This window comes from Pyrus communis, chromosome 15, assembly GCF_041283825.1.
Source record: "Pyrus communis isolate YQ-2024b chromosome 15, ASM4128382v1, whole genome shotgun sequence".
Lineage (NCBI taxonomy): Eukaryota > Viridiplantae > Streptophyta > Magnoliopsida > Rosales > Rosaceae > Pyrus > Pyrus communis.
In genome coordinates this window covers 29,836,987-29,857,772 of record NC_142579.1, presented here as the reverse complement: position 1 = coordinate 29,857,772, position 20,786 = coordinate 29,836,987, and the positions used below count along the sequence as shown (strand labels likewise).

The 20,786-nt window shown below is 37.9% G+C and overlaps 4 protein-coding genes and 1 non-coding gene across 11 annotated transcripts; 3 read left to right on the top strand and 2 right to left on the bottom strand.

Annotated features, from left to right (window-relative positions):
- Positions 1-837: 837 nt before the first annotated feature.
- On the top strand, positions 838-5,128 carry LOC137731651 (Metallopeptidase M24 family protein). The gene is made up of 16 exons (XM_068470830.2): positions 838-1,012; positions 1,102-1,151; positions 1,431-1,491; positions 1,651-1,746; positions 1,835-1,984; positions 2,404-2,535; positions 2,842-2,969; positions 3,151-3,193; positions 3,270-3,353; positions 3,528-3,569; positions 3,799-3,869; positions 3,965-4,018; positions 4,130-4,235; positions 4,350-4,418; positions 4,589-4,732; positions 4,893-5,128. The coding sequence occupies exons 1-16, from the start codon at positions 875-877 to the stop codon at positions 4,992-4,994; spliced, it is 1,470 nt and encodes a 489-aa protein (XP_068326931.2). The 5' UTR covers positions 838-874; the 3' UTR covers positions 4,995-5,128.
- An 898-nt stretch (positions 5,129-6,026) lies between these two features.
- On the top strand, positions 6,027-9,161 carry LOC137731660 (putative protein arginine N-methyltransferase 1.2). The gene is made up of 9 exons (XM_068470843.2): positions 6,027-6,371; positions 6,896-6,906; positions 7,007-7,162; positions 7,292-7,355; positions 7,462-7,604; positions 7,849-7,936; positions 8,080-8,195; positions 8,306-8,456; positions 8,742-9,161. The coding sequence occupies exons 1-9, from the start codon at positions 6,131-6,133 to the stop codon at positions 8,945-8,947; spliced, it is 1,176 nt and encodes a 391-aa protein (XP_068326944.2). The 5' UTR covers positions 6,027-6,130; the 3' UTR covers positions 8,948-9,161.
- A 107-nt stretch (positions 9,162-9,268) lies between these two features.
- On the bottom strand, positions 9,269-12,613 carry LOC137731670 (uncharacterized). The gene is made up of 7 exons (XM_068470855.2): positions 11,275-12,613; positions 11,064-11,174; positions 10,706-10,774; positions 10,362-10,493; positions 9,894-9,971; positions 9,676-9,807; positions 9,269-9,592 (listed from the first exon to the last, which is right to left on the bottom strand). The coding sequence occupies exons 1-7, from the start codon at positions 11,479-11,481 to the stop codon at positions 9,401-9,403; spliced, it is 921 nt and encodes a 306-aa protein (XP_068326956.2). The 5' UTR covers positions 11,482-12,613; the 3' UTR covers positions 9,269-9,400.
- A 527-nt stretch (positions 12,614-13,140) lies between these two features.
- LOC137717195 (uncharacterized) lies at positions 13,141-15,618 on the top strand. The gene is made up of 5 exons (XR_015956870.1): positions 13,141-14,050; positions 14,350-14,402; positions 14,493-14,665; positions 14,751-14,899; positions 14,989-15,618. It is a non-coding gene; the product is annotated as an uncharacterized LOC137717195 (transcript).
- Positions 15,565-20,211, bottom strand: LOC137717179 (pentatricopeptide repeat-containing protein At2g03880, mitochondrial). 7 transcript variants are annotated; one of them, XM_068456483.2, is made up of 6 exons: positions 20,009-20,171; positions 16,759-19,838; positions 16,561-16,649; positions 16,357-16,458; positions 15,910-16,232; positions 15,565-15,780 (listed from the first exon to the last, which is right to left on the bottom strand). In XM_068456483.2, exon 2 carries the CDS (start codon positions 19,836-19,838, stop codon positions 16,881-16,883), a length of 2,958 nt encoding a protein of 985 aa, XP_068312584.2. In that variant the 5' UTR covers positions 20,009-20,171; the 3' UTR covers positions 15,565-15,780; positions 15,910-16,232; positions 16,357-16,458; positions 16,561-16,649; positions 16,759-16,880. The 7 variants fall into 7 exon arrangements, with proteins under 7 accessions (XP_068312584.2, XP_088542258.1, XP_068312589.2 ...); XM_088686132.1 differs by having other exon boundaries at positions 15,918-16,232; XM_068456488.2 differs by lacking the exon at positions 16,357-16,458 and having other exon boundaries at positions 20,009-20,211.
- Between the last annotated feature and the right edge of the window lie 575 nt (positions 20,212-20,786).

Here is a 20,786-nt window from a genome sequence, read left to right as displayed (position 1 = left end):
ATTGACTACTGATTTCAACCTAGCACACTGTTTCATAAAACCGTACAATCTGTAATGAATGACATTATTTCATCATACATGCATACATTATAATCGGAACCACTTATTCTTTTTATTATGATATGAAGATCATCTAGAGAACAATTTATTCAATTTTGAGGACATATTGTCATCCAATCAATCAAACAAATTAAAAGTCCATCATGAGGATGTTAAAATAACAGTGTCGATTTGTTCGACACATACAATAACTAAATATTATTTTTCATTAAAATAAATGTTTGCAAATTGAATGAATTTTTCTAGAGATGAATGTTAGATGATGATAAAGAAAAAAAATGGTTCGACTTATAACACTTATATAGTGAAATATTTTCACGTCGTGGATAAGGAATGATTTCTTACATACAAGAAGTCAAGTATTATTCTATACTATATACCACCCTGATGTTATCAACTAAATTGGTAAAATGTATCATCAATTCTTGCATTTTATTGAAAACTCAAAAATGATAAACAAATAAGTTTTTAATTTCCAAAAATTGCATGATGGTGTGGGTTCGAATCTCATCGGTGACTAATCTAACATCTAATCTAATAAAATATATCGTTTGACAAAAAAAAAAAAATTGAAAAACAAAATAGTTTTCATACGGGCTCATATTATTAATTCATACAATAAATAAATAAACAAATAAACAGAAACCCTAGATTATTCATAAGCCGGGCCAAAATCAATTATCCTTGATGAGCTTGAAGTGGGCTTGAGTCTAGGCCCAAAATAGAGGATAAAGCTGTTGGGCTGAATCCATCTCAAATCCCTATAAGTAAGTCTGTGGGTCCATTTTTGGCCTGGAAAGAAAAGCCATTTCCCATGGCTCCGCCGTCGTCTCTCACTCCTCTTCCAGTCCCGCCGGAGCTCCACGTCACCAACCGCGAAACGCTCCTCAATTCACTTCGCCGCCACCTCTCTGAATCTTCCCGCCCCCTCTACGGCTTCGTTCTCCTCCAAGTAATCCACTTTCTCGTCGTTAATTTCGATTCAATAAATTTCATAAAAAAAATTAATAAACTTTGGTTTTGATCAACTTCTTGTTTCAGGGAGGCGAAGAGCAGAATCGCTATGACACTGATCACACCGAGCTCTTCAGGTACCCAGTTGAAATAATTAATATTATTAATCATGTTTCAAATTATTATTAATTTTCAGCTGAGCTTTCGGTTTTTGCATTGCATGATTAAGTATTACTTGATTTAATGGAATCCCAGCATGTAAAATGGACATTTTGATTATCCAGTGTGATTAGATTTTAATATTAGAGATTAAAATTTTCCATTTAATTTAACTTGGTTTAGAAAGATCAATGCCTTTTTTTATTGATGGATGATTTGTTTGCTTATTTTCTGATTAGTGTTTGATTTTGCTACAGACAAGAGAGTTACTTTGCTTACTTGTTTGGCGTAAGAGAGCCTGGTTTCTATGGAGCTATAGTAAGTACATATAGTTGTGACATTCGGGTTGTTCTCGAACGTGAATTTATCTTTGTTAGGTGTTTGTTTATGTGATGTTGAAGCTGAAATAGATAAGCTTTTGTGGGTCACACGTAATTTTTCTTCGGAACTGATCTTTTTGTTCCATTTTTCCCGAAGGACATTGCAACAGGGAAGGCTGTTCTCTTTGCTCCGAGATTGCCTGCTGAATATGCCGTTTGGTTGGGAGAGATAAAGCCTTTATCTTACTTCAAGGTGATTGTTAATTTTAATACATTTCTCTATCAACATATGATGCAGTCATTACCTGTCGTTAGCTCACATTTGTGTTGTTCATTTGCAGGAAAGATATATGGTTAGCACGGTACACTATACTGATGAGATCCCAACAGTTTTGCATGATGAATACAAGGGATCCGGTAAACCTGTATTGTTTCTCTTGCATGGGATCAACACTGATAGTGATCTATTCTCGAAACCCGCGGAGTTTCAGGTATACGCCCTGTTTCAAATAATACTTTCAGAATAAGACTTGCTACACAAGTTCATGGTTAGGATGGTTAAGATGGCTGGCCTTGGAGAGTGATAGGTGTTAGGTTGAATAGTTAAACAAATTAATAACAACAATATATGGTAATGACATGTTGCATTCTCCTTTTCAAACAAATTTTTCTATAATGCTTTACTGATAGCATACCGCACTTAGTGGGATAAGGCTTTGTCGTTGTTGTTGTTGTTGTTGTTGTTGCTTGACTGATAGCATAACTACCTTGAAATAGGTATATATGTTTCCCTCAATAGTTTTGATGATATTAAGGACTTGGTAACAAGCTTCATTGGTTTTGTAAAGTAAACTTCATATTCTTAAAGTAGATTCTTAAATTTTAATATATATTCTTAATCTTTGTATAGGGGATTGATAAGTTTGACACAGATTTGACTACCTTGCATCCAGTTTTGACTGAATGCCGTGTTATAAAATCAGATATGGAGCTTGCCCTTATCCAGTTTGCCAATGATATAAGTTCTGAAGCTCATGTGGAGGTAATCTTTTATGAAAATGTTCGATTGCAGAAATGTGTTTGATATATACATCATATATGTATTTTAATAAATAAACTTCCATTTAACACTTCTGCATATCATCCTTGAAAGTATATCTGTGAGTACATGCCCTTTATGTACTTCTAATAGCAAGAAGCAGCTTAGGAGTTAGGAATGGATCAGTTAGTTCACTACCGCATGAACTTTGTGCACTTTGAAATCCTGATTCTGGCTCTTTCTCATCAGAATGTTTCAAAACTTGACTCTCTTTTTCTTAGTCATGTTTGCAATCTTCCATTTGACCAGGTCATGGGAAAAATTAGGGTAGGCATGTATGAGTATCAGCTGGAAAGTATGTTTCTTCACCACACCTACATGTATGGTGGCTGTAGACATTGCTCGTACACATGTATTTGTGCTACTGGTGATAATAGGTAGGCTTTTCATCATCAAAAGTTATTGTTTTTGTTTCCATGAGGTAGTCCCAATAATCCGGTTGGTTCCAGTAATTAACAGATCATTTTTATTTCATTATAGGATATGAATATATTGATATTGAGGTTAAACCTCAACTGTAAAATATTGCTAAAACATCTATTGTTTTTAAAAATACAGTGCTGTTCTCCATTATGGGCATGCAGCAGCTCCGAATGACAGGGTACACTATACTTCACTACTGAGTACTTTGTCAAAATTATGAACATTAGCTAAAACTCGTAACATCTTTTGTGCAGATCTTGGAAGATGGAGATTTGGCATTACTTGATATGGGAGCTGAATACAACTTCTATGGTTCTGACATCACTTGTTCTTACCCAGTGAGTATGTGCATTTTGTTTGAAATTGTTCTTTTAGCTATGGTTGAGGTTCTCTGAACTGAAGGGTAATAAATAGAAGTAAGCAGGAGACACTTCTTATGGTACTGTGGACAATGCGTATTTGTTTGAATTTTCCCTGAGGTTTTCTCAGAATTCTTTCAACTTTATATGCAGGTGAACGGAAAGTTTACCCCTGACCAAGCACTTATATACAATGTAAGTGCATTAAGCGTTATTGTCGCATTTTTCGTTTCTATAATTTTTCTTCTTGCTCTTTGTTTTGGTGCACGAGTGTGCACACATGCATGATGTGTGTGCTTATGGCTCCTGACTGGTGTGTAGCGCCTGCTTTAGTTTACACAACATTCAAATTTCTGCGTCCAACGATTTATAGGATTTTCTAGTACATTTTTACTTTTCGTGTCTAATTATCTTGCTTTTGCAGGCTGTCCTTGATGCTCACAATGCTGTCATATCCACAATGAAGCCTGGAGTAAGCTGGCTTGATATGCATAAGTATGACTAAAGTCAACTAAGTTCTACGAAAAATATTTAGGCTTTTGCAAATATCATTTAAATTCTGATTCTCTTTGCCTCCTTATAATTTGCAGACTAGCAGAAAAGGTTATTCTTGAATCATTGAAGAGAGGGAGGATCCTAGTCGGGTAACAATCATTGTATCTCAATTGTATACTCTAGTGTTCCAATTATGTGCAAGTTTTCACTAGTTTCGGGAGGATAACTTTACATAAGTTGCTCATGGTTCTTGGTTCTAGGAATGTTGATGATATGATGGTCAAACGACTGGGTGCTGTTTTTATGCCTCATGGTCTTGGGCATTTGCTTGGTATTGACACTCATGATCCTGGTGGCTACCCAAAGGTTATTTTCAACAAGTTATTCTATACCTTTCTGGTTTATCTTTCAGAATTAATTTTTTAAATAATTTTGGCGTTACTCCTTGGTGGAACTTGGGAACAACTGCATAATTTGCAGGGAACGGAGAGATCAAAAGAACCTGGATTGAAGTCTTTACGTACAACAAGAGAACTCCAAGAGGGAATGGTTAGTATCAAATTTCGCGTGATTGTTTTTCTTATTCCTTTTTCCCCATTAATATATAAATAATTAAATATCAAATCCTTTCACCGGTTTTCTGAATCTTTATTTTCTGAACCCTGGCGAAAATGAATTCTATTGCATTTGACGCTTTGTCTTGGTGGGTTGTTCTGTAGGTGATAACGGTAGAGCCTGGTTGCTACTTCATTGATGCTTTGTTGGTTCCAGCTATGGGAAACTCAAATACTACCAAGTTCTTCAATCATGAAGCAGTTAGTATGTTTAAAGGTTTTGGTGGAGTTCGAATTGAAAGTGATGTGGTACCCCATTTTCTGAACCCTATGATTCCTATGCTATGCCTAAAACTGTACATGCTGGCATGCTGCTTATCTCACTTCAGCCTTTGTGATTTCATGCATATCTTATTTTCTCTGTACTGGTGATATGTGCTTATACCCGGTTCGGTTCTGCATTTTGTAGCTTGTCACGGCTAACGGTTGTAAGAACATGACAAACGTTCCTCGGGAAATATCGGAGATTGAAGCAGTAATGGCAGGGGCGCCATGGCCACTTGATAAATGACTTTGATGTGCTCTCCATGAGCTTTGAATTCTGCTATTTATCACAGAAAGAAGAATAAGATGAAACAAAACAAAGCATCCTCTCTGAATATTGTTGTAAACTTTCACTATACATGTATGGTCGTTATTCCTCAACTCTTGTTTTGCCTTTTTTTTTTTTTTTTTTTTTTTTTGGTCAAATGATAGATTTTGTAAGATTTGATGTTACATTAGCCACTGACGGAGTTCGAAATCACGTCATCATGCGATGACTCAACACCTTTCCACCATTGTAGTAAAGGGTAGCTTGTTTGGCTTTGTTTTGCTTTTCAATATTTTCCCTCATTGAACGATACAAGAATTCCAAAGTAAAACAAACACTTCTAGAATGTATATATAATTTTCGCTATGGTAAATTTCTCCGTGATGTTTTAAAAATTTGCACTTTTGACAACTTTTGTACAATTTTGAATCAACTTATTAACAAAATGTTGATTATGTAGGGCACAACATCGGCATTGAAAGCTTCACACGAGCGCTGAAGCACTGATAGTTAAGTTGGTAGTTAGTAACTTGTTAAGGTAATAATCATTTAAAGAAAATCTTCATTGATCACCTTAAAATATTATCTATCATAAAATTAATTGTGAAGTGAATTCAAACAAATGTCGAGTTTGCGAGTGTTAGCTTGCAATTAAGTATAGTAGGGCATTAAAGTGATTGTTGAGTCATGTGAGTGATTGATTCATTATCATCTCATATTGAGGTCAAATTAAGCACGTCATAAGCTCTCGTGTTAGTAGGGTAACTATGCCCCTCCACAATAGGCGAGAGTAAAAAAAAATTCAAACAAATAATTAACACTGCATTAAGTTACTAACTGATTAAAGCACTTTTGTAGAACTTCAACTAAAAATAATCCATTGTTTTACCAAAACAAAAAAAAAAAAAAATCCATTTAATTGACATGGTTGACTGTGTATTGGAATTATTGCCGACGTCGTTTCATCAGCATGGACCAAAGTCTCCGGCCACTTGAAGAGGAAAACGACCTCCAACTCCCACTTCGCTAATTTTGGAAACAAAAAATAAAAGCTCAAATCTGCAAGCCCATTAAGTACCCAAAAATCCCTCGCAAAACCCTAAATCCGCCTGTCAATGGGTCGCCGAAAGAACACCAACAACAGCAGCAGCAGCAACCAGGGCTCGGGGGCGGGCTTCGGCCACCCCGGCGAAGCCGTAAAAGACGTCCCCGAGAGCTCTAACCCCGACGAGTCCATGTGCGACCCCGAGCTCGACAAGGCCGTCGATGACTCCATGGGTGAGCCGGAGGTCTCATTCGTCGAAGCCGATGGCAAGACCAGCGCTGACTATTACTTCGACTCCTACTCTCACTTCGGTAAAGAAAAAAAGAAACAAACTTTCTTCGATTCTCTGTTTTTTGCTTCTGGGTTTTGGTTTGGATGGTCTGAAAACTTAGATAATGAGATTGGAAAAGGGGTTTTTGTTTTTTTTTAGTTTTCGTGATTGGGTTTTCGGTGTGGGTCGCAAGTTCCGAACTTGGTTGCATTTTGTTTTGGAAGTTAGACTTTTGTGCTGGTTTTCGTTTGATTGGGAGCGTGCTTTAAGGTGCAATGGAAGCAAGTAATAGAATGGTCTCGAATTGTTTGCGTTTTGTTTTGAACTCGGGTGTGGTTTTGTAAAGTTCGAACTTGGTCGGATTTTGTTTTCGAAGTTAGATATTGTGCTAGTTTAGTTGATTGGGAGTTTTGATTTTAAGTGCTAATGGCACCAAGTAATAGAGCGAGTCGCAAAATAACCATGCTTTGATTTGTTTTTTTTTTTTTTTTTTTTATTATCTTGTTCAGTTTCGATGTTACTTGCTACGAAAGGCTTATCTTTGTGTTTTCCTTTTGATTGCAGGTATTCATGAAGTAAGTGCATTGCGCTTGGATGCAAAACGGTTCTGTATTTCGTTCTTGTAACCTTTTGCTGATACTGATTGGGTGCTCACTGACTATTGTTATGTTGCAGGAAATGTTGAAAGATTTAGTGAGGACTAAGACATATCAGAATGTTATCTATCAGAATAAGTTTCTAATAAAGGACAAGATTGTTCTTGACGTGGGAGCTGGGACTGGAATTTTGTCCCTCTTTTGTGCAAAAGCGGGCGCAAAGCATGTTTATGCAGTATGGTTTTCCTAATGAAAGTTTGTTAAAAATTCAATTTCTTGGAATGCATAGTATATTCCTATTTTCCAATGTAGTTTGTTTATGTCTACTTAATATTATTGACTTAACAAATTATTTTACCCACAGGTTGAGTGCTCTGACATGGCTGACATGGCAAAAGAGATTGTTGAAACAAACGGATATTCTAATTGTAAAGTTTTTGAAGTTCATACCTGCATGTAGTTCTGTTCAATCTCTTGACATTGGTTTGACAAACTGAGTATTATGCTTACACATTCGTTATTTGATAAATGCAGTAATAACCGTTCTGAAGGGGAAGATTGAAGAAATTGAGCTTCCAGTCCCTAAAGTGGATATTATTATCTCAGAATGGATGGGATATTTTTTGTTGTTTGAGAATATGTTAAATACGGTCCTCTATGCTCGTGATAAATGGCTTGTAAGTAGTATTTACATTCCAAATTTGTTGTTTGTGGTATCTTGGTCAAGAATACCTAAACTTGATGCAAACTATCCATTCGGTTGGGTGGGCCATAGGTTCCTGTGACCCTTTTCAAGGGATAGTCGTTGCAGTTGTAGTGTTCTAGGGTCCTATTAGTTAATTGCTAATTGCTGATTTTTGCATAGAAACTATGGAGCCATGGCATAACCTTTTGAATGTGTTCTGTCTTTTCTTCTTTTAGGTAGATGATGGAATTCTACTACCAGACAAAACGTCTCTCTTTTTGACAGCTATTGAGGATGCAGAATACAAAGAGGACAAGATAGAATGTAAGCCTTTTGAATTTTTGTGTGTGTCCGGTTTAGCATCGTGGAGGCTCAAATTTTCTTTAGTGTCACACAAATGAACATGTAGCTTGCAGTGCATCTTGTTGATTTTTTGCTTCTTGCCCCTACTTTTCATGTTATTCCAGTTTGGAACAATGTTTATGGCTTTGACATGAGTTGCATCAAGAAGCAAGCCATGATGGAGCCCCTTGTGGACACCGTTGACCAAAACCAAATTGTTACAAACAGTCAGCTACTCAAGGTGGGAAACACATATCCTGTTTTCGCCCTGCTACACTACGTGAAGTAAGTCTTTGCCCCCTTTGTGCTGTCAATTGTTTCCACTAATTTTCTTCAGTTTCCTTCATTCAGACAATGGATATATCTAAGATGACTCCAGGAGATGCTTCCTTCACAGCCCCTTTCAAGCTTGTTGCTGAGCGTGATGATTTCATTCATGCACTTGTAGCCTACTTTGATGTGTCATTTACGAAGTGTCATAAATTGATGGGCTTTTCCACAGGTCAATAATTTTGTGCCTTACCTCTTATTTTTATTCATTTGTGGATCAAAGTTTGTCTTAGAAATGAGGCCATTTATAGCAAAATAGAAATGGAAAAGAATAGATTTCTCATAGGTTTCCAGCGTTTTCTACAGCATTCATTCTTATCCATTTAGTAAATTTGTTTTAATTTCCTCAGTGTGGTGTTCCGCAACTCAATTTTTTCAGTTAACTACTGTATGGTGTATACAACCTGCTTCTCCGTAGGTAATCATATCTTTTCTGACAAAGTGAAATGTAATGCAGGGCCAAGATCACGGTCTACTCACTGGAAGCAAACAGTCCTGTACCTGGAAGATGTGCTAACAGTATGTCAAGGAGAGTCAATTGTCGGAAGCATGACTGTGGCGCAAAACAAAAGGAATCCCCGTGATATTGACATAGTGCTCAAGTATTCGTTAAATGGCCGACGATGCACAGTCTCAAGGGTTCAATGCTACAAAATGCGCTAAGTTGCGCTTTGGTATTGCTCCATCAAGAAAGCAATCCATAATTGCAACAAACTCAGTGTTGTGGATTGTTGCCTCTCGTTAGACGTGTGCTAGGAGGCAGCATTGTAGCCTATGTACTTCGAATTATTCATTTCTTAAAATTGTAATGTCAAAATTTTGGTGCTAAAAGGTTTTGAATTGATCTATTTTACTTGATGTCTTGCAATTCTATAAATCTCATCTGTTCTTACTTCTTTCTTTAAGATTTTTCATTCGCATAAACACGAAAACTCGAGCAATGTAGCAGAAATTGATACAATTGCAATGAAAAACAACGTAGTGTAAAACCTCAAGCAAATGTCTTCCAACTTTTGACCAAAATTTCTACCTAAAATGTCATAAGCATGTTGATACAATTAACAAAAACCTGATTACTCTCTACTACAATTCCTATAACTCTCTTGAGTTTGTGTTCTAAAGCTCTCCCTTGTTGCCCTTTGTACTCTTCTCTGAAGCCGTCTTTTTCACTCGCCGCCATATTTGCCGTAACCAGTTAGAGACTTTGTTTGCATGCTTCTTTAGTGTCTCTCTGGTCTTCACAATTCCGGTGGTGATCTTCTGTTTCAAGTCATTCTTTGCACTCTCTTTTTCTCTCATGATTTTTCCCTGTTAAGTGAAATTTTTTAAATGTCGATAGAAACAATACGATTTTGGTTGGAGAATTTTTGAAGTTAAAATTCTGTAATTACCAAATTTGAGGGTAACCGAGTCTCATCATCGTCATCATCATCTTCATCATCAGCATCTTTGCCACCAAAATTATTCATGTTCATCAAATCATCTCTTGAGTACATCTTCATGCCTGGGGCTCCTGGCATACCCTGAAGAATGGTAAAGCAGAATATAGCTCAAAAGTTCAGCACCACTAGAATGGTATGAAGTTTCTCAGCGATGTAAGGACAATTACCTCCATAGATTTCATCATCCTTTCCATTTCAGCTTCTTTCTCCGACTTGGCCACGAAAGCTTCCCCAGGAATCCTATTCTGGAACACACAAGAAAATATCATGAGTATCAAAGTAAAGTGTCTTGATCGTGGAACAAGTTGTGCAAAGTGAAACATCTAGAATGCTATCCTACGTAACATAATGATACTAGAGACCTCAATAATAGTGGTAGAGACGAGAGATTAACATGTATGCGAGGCAGCAGCCACAAATCTCCATGTCAATCTTACTAGGGTCTCAAATTTTGTAGGTTATGGAATAAAAAGATACCATCGGTGGTCACGTATGAGTGTAAAAACAAATTTCAAGGCCAGCATCTTTTGTTTGCTTCAAAAACCTAATTTGCATACTTTAATAGCATGATCCTTGCACACGCATTGCGCAAAGAATGAAGTGAATCGAATATCAAGTCAAAGAAAGCAGTTAACCTTAGGAACTGGGGGAGGCTTGGTACTGCATGCTTTAGTGAGGTCTTTGCATAGATAATTCACCAATGAACCAAGGTCAGGCTTGGATGTATATAGATATTCTGCAACATCTGTATCAGAATACCCCAAAACCTGCAATATTCCACATTCGCACTTAGTTTAATTGTAACAGTCGAACAGATTAACTTCATCTCAATATGGAATGATCACTTGTTATTCTATTAAGAAATCATTCGACTGTCGTCGACTTCCTCGGTCAACCAAAAGGAAAAGGCAGCGAATCTAACTAGATTGGCTTCGAGGAACAATTGTATTAGGAAGCAAATTTACCCAGTAAACCTCACCTCCTGGCAAGCTCGCTCGATTGTCTTGCATTCGGAATTACATTGTCCTTCAGAACCTTGATCCACCAACTGAAAAGTAACAAATGATCTAGCAGGTGAGGACAATGAACAACAAAGTGTCTACACAACAATACCCGACTGAAGTTTGTACAACTGCATCGACATTGTCATACTTGCGCTATACACCCGCAGAGAAACAAATGTTCTCCTTCATGAAACTAAAGCAATAATTTCTCTGATGAAAACACCGTATCAAGTAAAAGCACAGAAAACACCAATTCATACCTCCAAAGCAAGATCCAAAAACATCAAACGGCTCTAAAACCGAAATCAAACCCAAAACAATTGCTATTCATACCTCCAACTTATCTCCTTTCTCAACTATATCAATCTGCAAAATCCAATCGGCTTCCTGCTTCTTCAAATTACAGACATTCTCCGAAATCTCAATAATCTGATACTCCGAGATCTATCGCCAAAAAAAACAAACTACCCTCAATCAAATTCAACACAAGGAACAAAACCCACTAATCGAAATCTCAAACAAAAGCACTTGGAAATCTCAATACCTTCTTTGGGGCGATCTCAGCTCGCTTCTTCTCGACTTGTTGGTGCAGCTGAGATGCGAGCTTCTCGCAGACTTGGCATTTGATGAAAGGAATGTCTTCCTTCCTGGCGCCGGCCGCCGGCTTCTTAGCACACTCGGAGAATGGCACGGACGCTAACACCGCCAACAACACTGAGATAGCTACTAGAATTTGCTTCAGCTTCGCCATAACTCTCTCTCTTCTTTCTCTCTCTTTAGAATTTGAACAAGAACGCAGAGTTTGAATCGAACAGTGAGGAGGGCAGTTAAGTTGGTGGATCGTTATGAGGATTTTTCACCAGAAAAGAAACGATCTTGATTGTTTATATTTTGGCAGGTTCAATCTTTCGTTTTGTATCGTGAAATCGATTTGCTTGGCTGCTGTACGTGTTTCTCAGCATCTGATTGGCTAGCCAGAGTACCGTATGTGGTGGTTCCACTTTTCAACCAATAGAGTACGAGACGACACGTCCATGGTCGTCTTGAGAAGGAAAAATTGTTCGAGGTGACAGGAATGAGAAACTTTTAGTTGTAATGGGAACACGGATGATACACAACGTGTTTTTATGTAAGTGGTGGAAAATTTTAATTTTTAAGTTATTAACATTTTAATATACATAACTCACCATTTATATAGAGACACGTAATGTACCACCTCGTGTGACGGTCACATTGAAAAATCTCTCAACTGGAACACGCAACTCATTATTATGGGTAGCATATCATGTGTTTTTATATAAGTGGTGAGAAATTATATTTTTTAAGTGATTAACTTTTTAACACACATATTCCACTATTTATATAGTAACACGTGATATACCACCTCGTGTTCCAATTACATTGAAAAATCTCCTTGAAGAGGAAGGAAAAAACAAAGCGTATTTTTAGATACCGGCCTTGAAATTCAAAAATCGTCATTTATTCCTTAAAATCCAATATTTGCTCGACTTTCGTTTGTTTTTGTGTATTTCATTAAATAATTGTTAAGTTTAGGCTTATATTTTGTTAATGTTCTCTTAAACTTGATTTTGATCTTACTTCATCTCCTAAAACTCAAAAGTGGATGCTTTATTTCTTAAAACTCAAAGTTCACTCTAGATTGTTTTGTTTCAAATTTGATATTAAATAGATTTGAGTTTCAGGGGCAAAGTGGGAATGAAATCAAGTTTTAGAGAATGTAACTAAAAATAAGCCTTCTAAAAATGTAATTTTTAATCCACATCAACATATTTGATGTTTTTCGAACGGAAATAATAGAAAGAAGACAATGTGAAACGAACTTTGAGTTTTAAGAGGTAAAATAAGATCAAAATCAAAGTACAATAGGCGTAACTAAAAATAAGAAGAAAAAAAAGTAGTAGTTTTTGAGTGTGTAAATGGATTTGTATCAAATTATCCTTTTTTTTTTTTGTTAAATAATATACATTAAGTAAAAAGAGTGTTAACTATGTCGTTCACTCATTTTACAATAATTGAATTAGTAATACTACAAATATAATGTACCAATTACATTGAATTCTTGTATAAACAACATGGATAGTTGATAACTTTTATTTTTTAATAGTGGATAAATTAGGAACTAACTTAGAAGAGATATTGACTCACTTTTTAAAAGAAGCACTTGAAAAGTTTTTGTAAAATCACTTATCTTTATTGAGAATTACATAAAAATGGTTTTGGAACTAATTCTTAATAAAAATACAAGTGAATTTTGAAATAAATATATAACGATTGATTGATTCTTCTCAAATGCACTTTAAAACGCTTCTAATACTAAAAAATATTTTCACTAAAACGCTTTCACTTATTTAAAATACACTTTCAAATGAGGTGCTTTTCAATCATTTACCCCTTAAACCCTAGACCGTTGGATAGAATTAGGGTTTTTCTTCAGCTCATCTCCTTCTCTATCACATTCCTCACCGAAACACAAATTGGTCGCATTTCAGCATTCAACCATGGCTCTCGCTCTCATTGGCTCCACAAATTCTCCAGATACGCCAAACATGAAAACTCTAATCGGCAAAAACTACGACCTCAAGCTAATCCAATCAATCCAAAACCTTTTATCCGAAATTGACAAGCAAAACCCCAAATTATCTGTCTTTATTGAGGAATTCTACGAATTGATGCAAGCCCGAGTCGACCCGCATCTCGAATCCATCGGGGTCTACCCCGCATTGATCTTTCGGAGCCGAAATCATCCGAAAGACGACCCTTTGGATCGAGTGTCAGCCGCAGAGGACTTATTTCAGCTGCTGTCGACGTGCTCTGCTTCTTGCGGTTCTTCAAAGAGTGTCGCGCTGCTCGCTCCGGTGGTTCGCGAAGTGTACAATGTGTCTGTTGATTTGTTCAAGAGGGATTTGTCGTTGAAGAGAGACAAGAAAGTGATGAGAAAGGTTAGGGATTTTGTGGGAACGATTCTTGGTTATATTAATTTGTGTTCTTGTGAGGATTCGGGTGAGAGTGATGGGTGGATTGGATTGAATCTGATTACGCCTTTTTTGGGATTAATTCGTGTTTGGATGAACTCAAATGAGGGGTTGGAATCTTTCTTGCCTTTAGTGAGCAATGACATTTTTGGAGGGCTTAGGGAGAATGTGATGTGAATTACTTGGCTGGAGTTGTTATTGCAGAGGTGTTTTTGTTGAAACTCTGCTTGGATTTCAAAGTCGGGACTTCGTGGAAGGAGTAGGAGAAGGAGTTAAGCACTTGGGCTATTGGCTCCATTGCCATGTTTCGGAACTGTAATCTTTTCGGTTAGTGTTTTAACTTTTGTCTTAATTAGAGTAACATGACATAGTTAGTTTTACTTAAGGCCATAAACTTAAATGGCTGAGGTTTTGCACCGAAAATGTTAAGGGAAGACATTAAGATTAAGTGTTTCTTATTGTTATCGTATACAAACTTTTTAATGTGGCTGCTTTGCTGGTTTTCTGGCTGTCATTTGAATTTGTATGCTCCTTCTGTTGCGTTGATTTCAAAAGGTGAAATTCTGTCATAAGTAGCGTAAGTCACTGCGTGCCTTGTGCTAACATTCTTATATGTATGTCCATAGATGTCCTTTTGAGGATGCTGCTGGAGGAGACTTTGCCTGTTACCTCCCTATTGGTTAGTATTTCTCCTCCCTGTTTGAGAGTTTTCAATCCGTTGATGCGATCTTAAAACTAAAGAGGATAACAAGTTAAGTTTTATATGCAGAGTTCTGAAGATGAAGTTTTGTTGAGAAAAGTGTTGTATGATGCCATCGTATTGGTTGAGTATTCGTTCCTCAACCCTGACCCCGAGAGAGTGATTCACGTACCTGCTGAGCTCATGAAAAGTATTGCCATGGAAAGATTGATCGTTGCTCATGAAGCAGTGGAATATTTTAGGTATGTAAAGAACAATTACATTTCATCTTCTTGTTTAGATTGTAATGAAACCCTTTTGGAAAATCTCACTACTGGCTTTCTTCAGGGAGAACGGGGATCAGAGGAGAGCCGTCTCTTATGTAAACGCATTTTCTGGTTCAAAGTTACCTTCTCAAATAATTAAATGGGCAAAGAAACAGATTTATGTGGATGGTGCAATCAGATCAATGGGAACTTCGCCTAAAGCTCTTATAAGTAAGTGATTATACTTGCTTCTCCCTTGTGGTGAATCAATTTTGCAGGTTTTTATTAAAATTCTCTCTAATATTGATCTAATTATCTAGAATGGCTTCTTAACCTTGAGGATCGAGGCTTAAAATTATTTGGTGATAGCATTGCGAAGTTTTGTACCAAACTGGCTCTTGATACATCCAAATCAGACTCCTTGCAACCAGCAGCTTCTAAGTTGGATAGCAAGAAGGTGGATGATGAACTTCTTTTTTACATAGATAACAAGGGAGAAGATGAACACAAAGATGAGGAAGATGAAAAGGTGAACAGATCCACGAATGCTGCATTTGTGGATGCTGCACATACAATGACATCGTCGGAGAAAAGGGGAAGAAAACGAAAGGGGAAAAACGCTGAGAAGAAAGAGAAGATAAAATTGGTTAAGTATGACCTGCATCAGAATTCCGACTCAACTGGTGGGAGGCCCTCACCAATCAACAACGATAGCATAAACAGTGGGAGTGAAGCTGAGAATCCACATTCCGACGAGGATACAGAATGAGAAGAGCGGTAATGTCATTGCTTAGGAGATCCATGAAAATGTATACTATCGTAGGGTGACGCTGCACCGTACTGTACCGTACCAGTTTTGTTGTTATTTTAGTAGTCATTAAATAGGGCATGTCGCATTTTTGGTGTAACTTATTTTTCTTGATGGGACATATTACATTTGTTGTGCAACAGTGAGGAATGTAGACATCTTGGTGAAGCATAAAATTTTGGTGCTACTTTGGACAGTCGGAGACTCGAAAATGTCTTCTTGTTCCTTGAGATCGAGTCGTTTATTCTGGTTCCAAGTTTGGGAATTCCGGTGGAATGAAGGGGAAATTCGATTGGAGGTCAAACTGCCATGGAAGTGTAATTAGGCTGTAACTCCCTTTTTTGAGGATTTAACCAGTCAAAATAATCAGGGTAAAAACAATTAACGTAATTAGTGGTAAAAAATAAAGACCATCAAAGATTCCATATCATACGATGGTACCATGTGGCTTTCCAACTTCACATAGCACAGACGCCGAGCAGCTGCAGTTTTATACTGCTTGTTTCTGACTCCCCGTTCGGTCTACACGACCCAGGATTTCCACTTGTAGAGGTACTGCACTTTCTTCTTTTACACAGGTGAAGTAGAGACGTGCTTGGATGTGCCCCTGCTATCAACTTCACGAACAAGGCAACTCATTCTCTAGACAGGGTACTGCTTGCTTGAATTATATCTGATTCTGGAACTTCAGAAGAACGACGAACCTCCTGTTGAGATGCATAGCATAATCATCACTTGGCCTACCATGCGGGTGCTCTGCATACAAAGAATTCAAGTATCAAAGCATGAGCACATTTACCTAAACTCATCTACGGATCATACGTGATTAATAAAGAGACAGAAATAGTTTATAACATGGTTGCACAAAAATGTTGAGAACCTCAAGGACTCTGCCATGTCATTAACAGAAGCACAAGATCATCAGGAGAATCGAAGCAGCTCTCAACAGCAAGAACTATTGTGACGTTCTGAAGAAATACGACTGAATAACAGCATTCAGATTCATAATATATTCTTCCAAAAAATTATAAGATTCTAGAAACAAAGGTAATAGAAATGCACTCAACGAAAGCCATCTACAGACCTTGTGGCAAGAAGAATTTGATATGATATATGCAAATGTGGAGCATGAAAGCAGCCGCTTCAGGACAAACAGGACTTTGAAAGAGGCATCTGCTCATTTTGTTCAACAGAGAAAAAAATTTAATCAGGAACCACAACTTTTTGAGTTGTATAATTATGATATGAAAAAAGAAGCAAATAATATGTCGAGAAGAAGTACTCTGATAAGATTAGGGCGGAGTTCCTTTGGTATGAAACTGTGGCTCAGTTCTTAACGAGGAAAGTGTTTAGAATTCACTGTGGGTGAACCCCTATCCAGACCACAGAGCTTCTAATGCCATATCACCAGAAGTCCTTACAGGAGCAAGTTCCATTCTTAAAATGATGAAACCGCCTGATGTCACGAACAACTATTTCCCGATTTGTGACATTGGAGACAAGCTTCATAACGTCATGGCAGTCTCCACAGATGCGTAGATTTTTAAAGATCCGAATAGTTTTTGGATGACTGGTACTTAGAAGGGTAAAACCAAGAGCCAACCTTTCACTGTGATATTGGAGATGTTCCTTTTTTTCTCTTTCAGTGATTCTATGAAGCACGTCTTCTGTTTCCGGTATATAACCTAATGAATTTAGCTTTTCTCCTAGTTCCTCCAATTTCAAATGAATATCCCCAATTCTTGGATGCGTACCATCTTGAGAGACAAAAATGTTGACTTGACCATCAACCTCAACCCAGCTACAACCAGGTTCTTTTTTAACACCCTGACTCTGCATTAATTTCCTGACTTTGTTAACATCGTCCCACCTGCCTTTGACTGCAAAGATATTAGATAGCAAGATATATGTTGAATCCATCTCAGGTTTAAGCTCAAAAAGCCTTCTTGCTGCTGTTTCACCAAATTCAACATTTCCATGCATCTTACAAGCCCCAAGAACAGTCTCCCAAATAATAGCATATGGTGTTAGTTCCTTTGTCTCGATAAAGGTTTCAATCTCATTAAACTTTCCAGCCCTGCCGAGAATATCAACCATACAAGCATAATGCTCAATTGTAGGAGTGATCCCGAAAACATTGCTCAGTGAGTCGAAGTGCTTTTTCCCTTCTTCGACTAGACCCAGGTGGCTGCATGCAGAAAGAACACCAATGAAGGTGATCTCATTTGGTATGGCACCTTCATCCAACATTGTCGAAAAGGCTTCAAGAGCCTTCTCTCCTTGCCCATATTGGGAATATCCACACACCATAATATTCCATGACACTGTATCTCGTGAAACCAAGCCCTCAAAGATATCCTCAGCATCACTTATGCACCCACATTTTGCATACATATCAACAAGAGCACTAGTAACAAACAAATCTTCCAGATGCCCACTCTTAATTACCATTGAGTGGAGCTGCCGCCCATTTTCCAGCATAGCTGTGCGGGAGCAAGCACTCAAACAGCCAGCGATGCTGAACTCGTTTGGCTTCACGCCTTCTTCTTGCATCTTATTGAAGCAAGCAACAGATTCCTCTGCTTTATCAGTTTGGGCATAACCAGTAATGATGACTGTCCAAGTGAAGAGGTCTCGATTACTCAATCTATTGAAAGCTTTCACAGCATCTTCCACGAACCTGCCTTTGGCATACATGTCAATGAGAGCTGTCCCAACAAAGTCATTATCATCGAGGTTAGTTTTGATAATATGGGAATGTATTTGTTTTCCGAGGCCCACGTCCAAGAGGCTAGAGCAAGACCTTAAAACACTAATGAATGAGTACATGTTGGGCTTCAAACCTTCGACAAGCATTTGGCGGAAGACTCTTGGCCCTAGGTCAGATAATTCATAATTGTGTGCTCCAGATAAAAGGGCATTCCATGAAATCAAATCAGGGTTTGTCATTGCCTCAAAAACCTGAGCACCATCAAGCAAACGCCCGCTTTTCATATACATTGTGATTAGAGCATTGCTGACTGAAATATCAGCTTCACAACCATATTTCCATGAAAAAGCATGGATACTTTCACCAAAATGAAGGTCTCCGAGATCAGTGGCAGCACTAATGATACTAGAAAGGGTAAATTTATTTGGTGAGATGCCTGTACTTATCATTTCACGAAATAGCTGAGGCACTTCTTGCGATTGCCCTTGTTGATCAAGGCATGAGATAATTGCACTCCAGGCCACTACATCAGGATTTTCAATCATCCTGAATGCTTTTACCGCATCGACTGCCATCCCACACTTTGAATACATATCAACAAGACTGCAACCCAAGAATTCATCTATCTGAAACCCAATTTTGACAACTAGAGAATGCAAAAACTGACCTCCGCTCAAATTTCCTGAGTTTGCACAACCTTTGAGGACAGTGGACAAGGTGGACTTGCTCAACCTCATTTCTGATTCAGTCATTCTGCAGAACAATGCCAAAGCTTTTTTTCCGTCACCTTCCTGAGCATACCCATTCAGCAGTGCATTCCATGATACCACATCCTGCTCAGGCATACAAAATAACACTCTATCTGCAAGTTCCATATCACCACATTTTGCATAAAGACCGACTAGAGCAGAACCAACAAAAGCATCCGATAACAACCCCAGTTTCACTGCTTCAGCATGCAACTGTTTCCCAAAGCCTAAATCGGAGCACAAAGAACATGCTTTCAACCCAGTTGCCAATGCAAAGTCATTTGCTTTTGTACCATCTTTCTTCATCTCACAGAACAATTTAACAGCGTCAACACCGGAACCTTCGACTACAAACCCCTGAATTAAAGAAGTCCACGACACAACGTCTCTTTCAGGCATCACATCAAGCACTTTGCGTGCATACCCGGAGTCCCCACACTTTGCATAAACATTAACCAATGAAACCCACAAATGCGAATCCGGATCAATCCCTTCTTTTATCACCTGTCCATGAATAGCCTTCCCCTCATTCAAGGACCTTAGCGAAACACAGGTACGAAGCATCCCAGAATAATGCATAAGCCTCTTTTTGGTATCGAAAACTAGAGGCGTGGTTTTCACATTGCTTCCGACAATTTCCTGGTCAGGTGAATAGCCATTATCTAATCTTACTTGACGAAGCTGAGTCTCAGAGTTTGGCGCACTTTCGAGACACGAATCACTGATGAGATTCGAGTCAATCACATCCAAAGCAGCACAAGACAAAGGCTTTAATTGAAGCGATAGCGACCTGGAAACTGGACTAAGCTTGTTCTGCAATCGAAGCGAGGGATTTTGGGAAATTGGCAACAAGAGCCTCCGTAAAGCAGGTGACATTCCAACACCAATTAAGCCACATTCCATCTATTTCAAACAGTTTTTAATCATCAAATACATCAAACAAAAATAATAATATCATACCAAAATGAAGGAACTCAAAAAGAAAAGGCAACACATACACGAAAATATCACACAATTAAAAAAATTCAAGCTTTCAGAAATAAAAAAGTTAAAAATTGAAGCTTTTCACTTACAGGTGCAACCAAGACGGTAACGGATGAACGCCGGCAACGGTGGTTGCCGACTCTCGCAGCAGCAGCTGGTGCTCCCTCTCTTTCTCTCTCCTGGGTAGGGTAAGGGTAGGGTATGGGTTTTACTTGAAGTCTTAAACCCACGACTGTTCTCGCGGGATTTTCGGTGGTCTGCTTCCTATTGTCTGGATAAAGATGAAGTGGTGAGCTACGATGTCGTTTCTTTACGGAATGGGTCTAGTACGGATTACGGGAATGCAAAATGCTGCGGTATCGTCTTGACACCGTTAGATGAAATCCAACGGTTGTAAGTTCGATAAACAGGCTAATCGTAGAAATGGCTACAGTAACCCAAATTACAAATGACCAACCCGACGGGAATAGGATCCGCTTTGTGGGGGTTCGGAGCATCAATCAAATATATCCGTCTATCATATATTGTGTGGTTATAAATCATTATAAATTTAAATTTTAAAATTGAATATAATAGTACATAATAAAAACTGACCACACGATATATGATGAACGAACACAATTGATTGATCCCTTAAATTCCCACAAAGAAGATTCAAAGAGGATCCTAATCTGAAGCGAACGTTGCCGGGCCCACAAATAAGACCCGATAAAGAAAAAGACTTGGAATCGCAGTAATGCAAAACCCAACTATAGAAAAAACTTTTTTTTTTTTTTGAGATAATAACTATAAAATTACTCGTTTAATTCTTTTAAAATAACTAAAACCGTTTTTTTTTTTTTAAATGTTTTTGAATTTCAAAAGTAC

Bases quoted from the DNA above. Each gene is read 5' to 3' on its own strand.
- LOC137731651 (XM_068470830.2), top strand. From the start codon at position 875: ATGGCTCCGCCGTCGTCTCTCACTCCTCTTCCAGTCCCGCCGGAGCTC. The intron at 1,747-1,834 runs GTGATTGTTAAT...GTTCATTTGCAG, and splicing joins AGCCTTTATCTTACTTCAAG to GAAAGATATATGGTTAGCAC. The intron at 2,970-3,150 runs GTAGGCTTTTCA...TTAAAAATACAG, and splicing joins TGTGCTACTGGTGATAATAG to TGCTGTTCTCCATTATGGGC.
- LOC137731660 (XM_068470843.2), top strand. From the start codon at position 6,131: ATGGGTCGCCGAAAGAACACCAACAACAGCAGCAGCAGCAACCAGGGC. The intron at 7,356-7,461 runs GTAAAGTTTTTG...TGATAAATGCAG, and splicing joins AACAAACGGATATTCTAATT to TAATAACCGTTCTGAAGGGG. The intron at 8,457-8,741 runs GTCAATAATTTT...AATGTAATGCAG, and splicing joins ATTGATGGGCTTTTCCACAG to GGCCAAGATCACGGTCTACT.
- LOC137731670 (XM_068470855.2), bottom strand. From the start codon at position 11,481: ATGGCGAAGCTGAAGCAAATTCTAGTAGCTATCTCAGTGTTGTTGGCG. The intron at 10,494-10,705 runs GTGAGGTTTACT...GGAATATTGCAG, and splicing joins TCGAGCGAGCTTGCCAGGAG to GTTTTGGGGTATTCTGATAC. The intron at 9,808-9,893 runs GTAATTGTCCTT...ACCATTCTTCAG, and splicing joins GGATGATGAAATCTATGGAG to GGTATGCCAGGAGCCCCAGG.
- LOC137717179 (XM_068456488.2), bottom strand. From the start codon at position 19,838: ATGGAATGTGGCTTAATTGGTGTTGGAATGTCACCTGCTTTACGGAGG.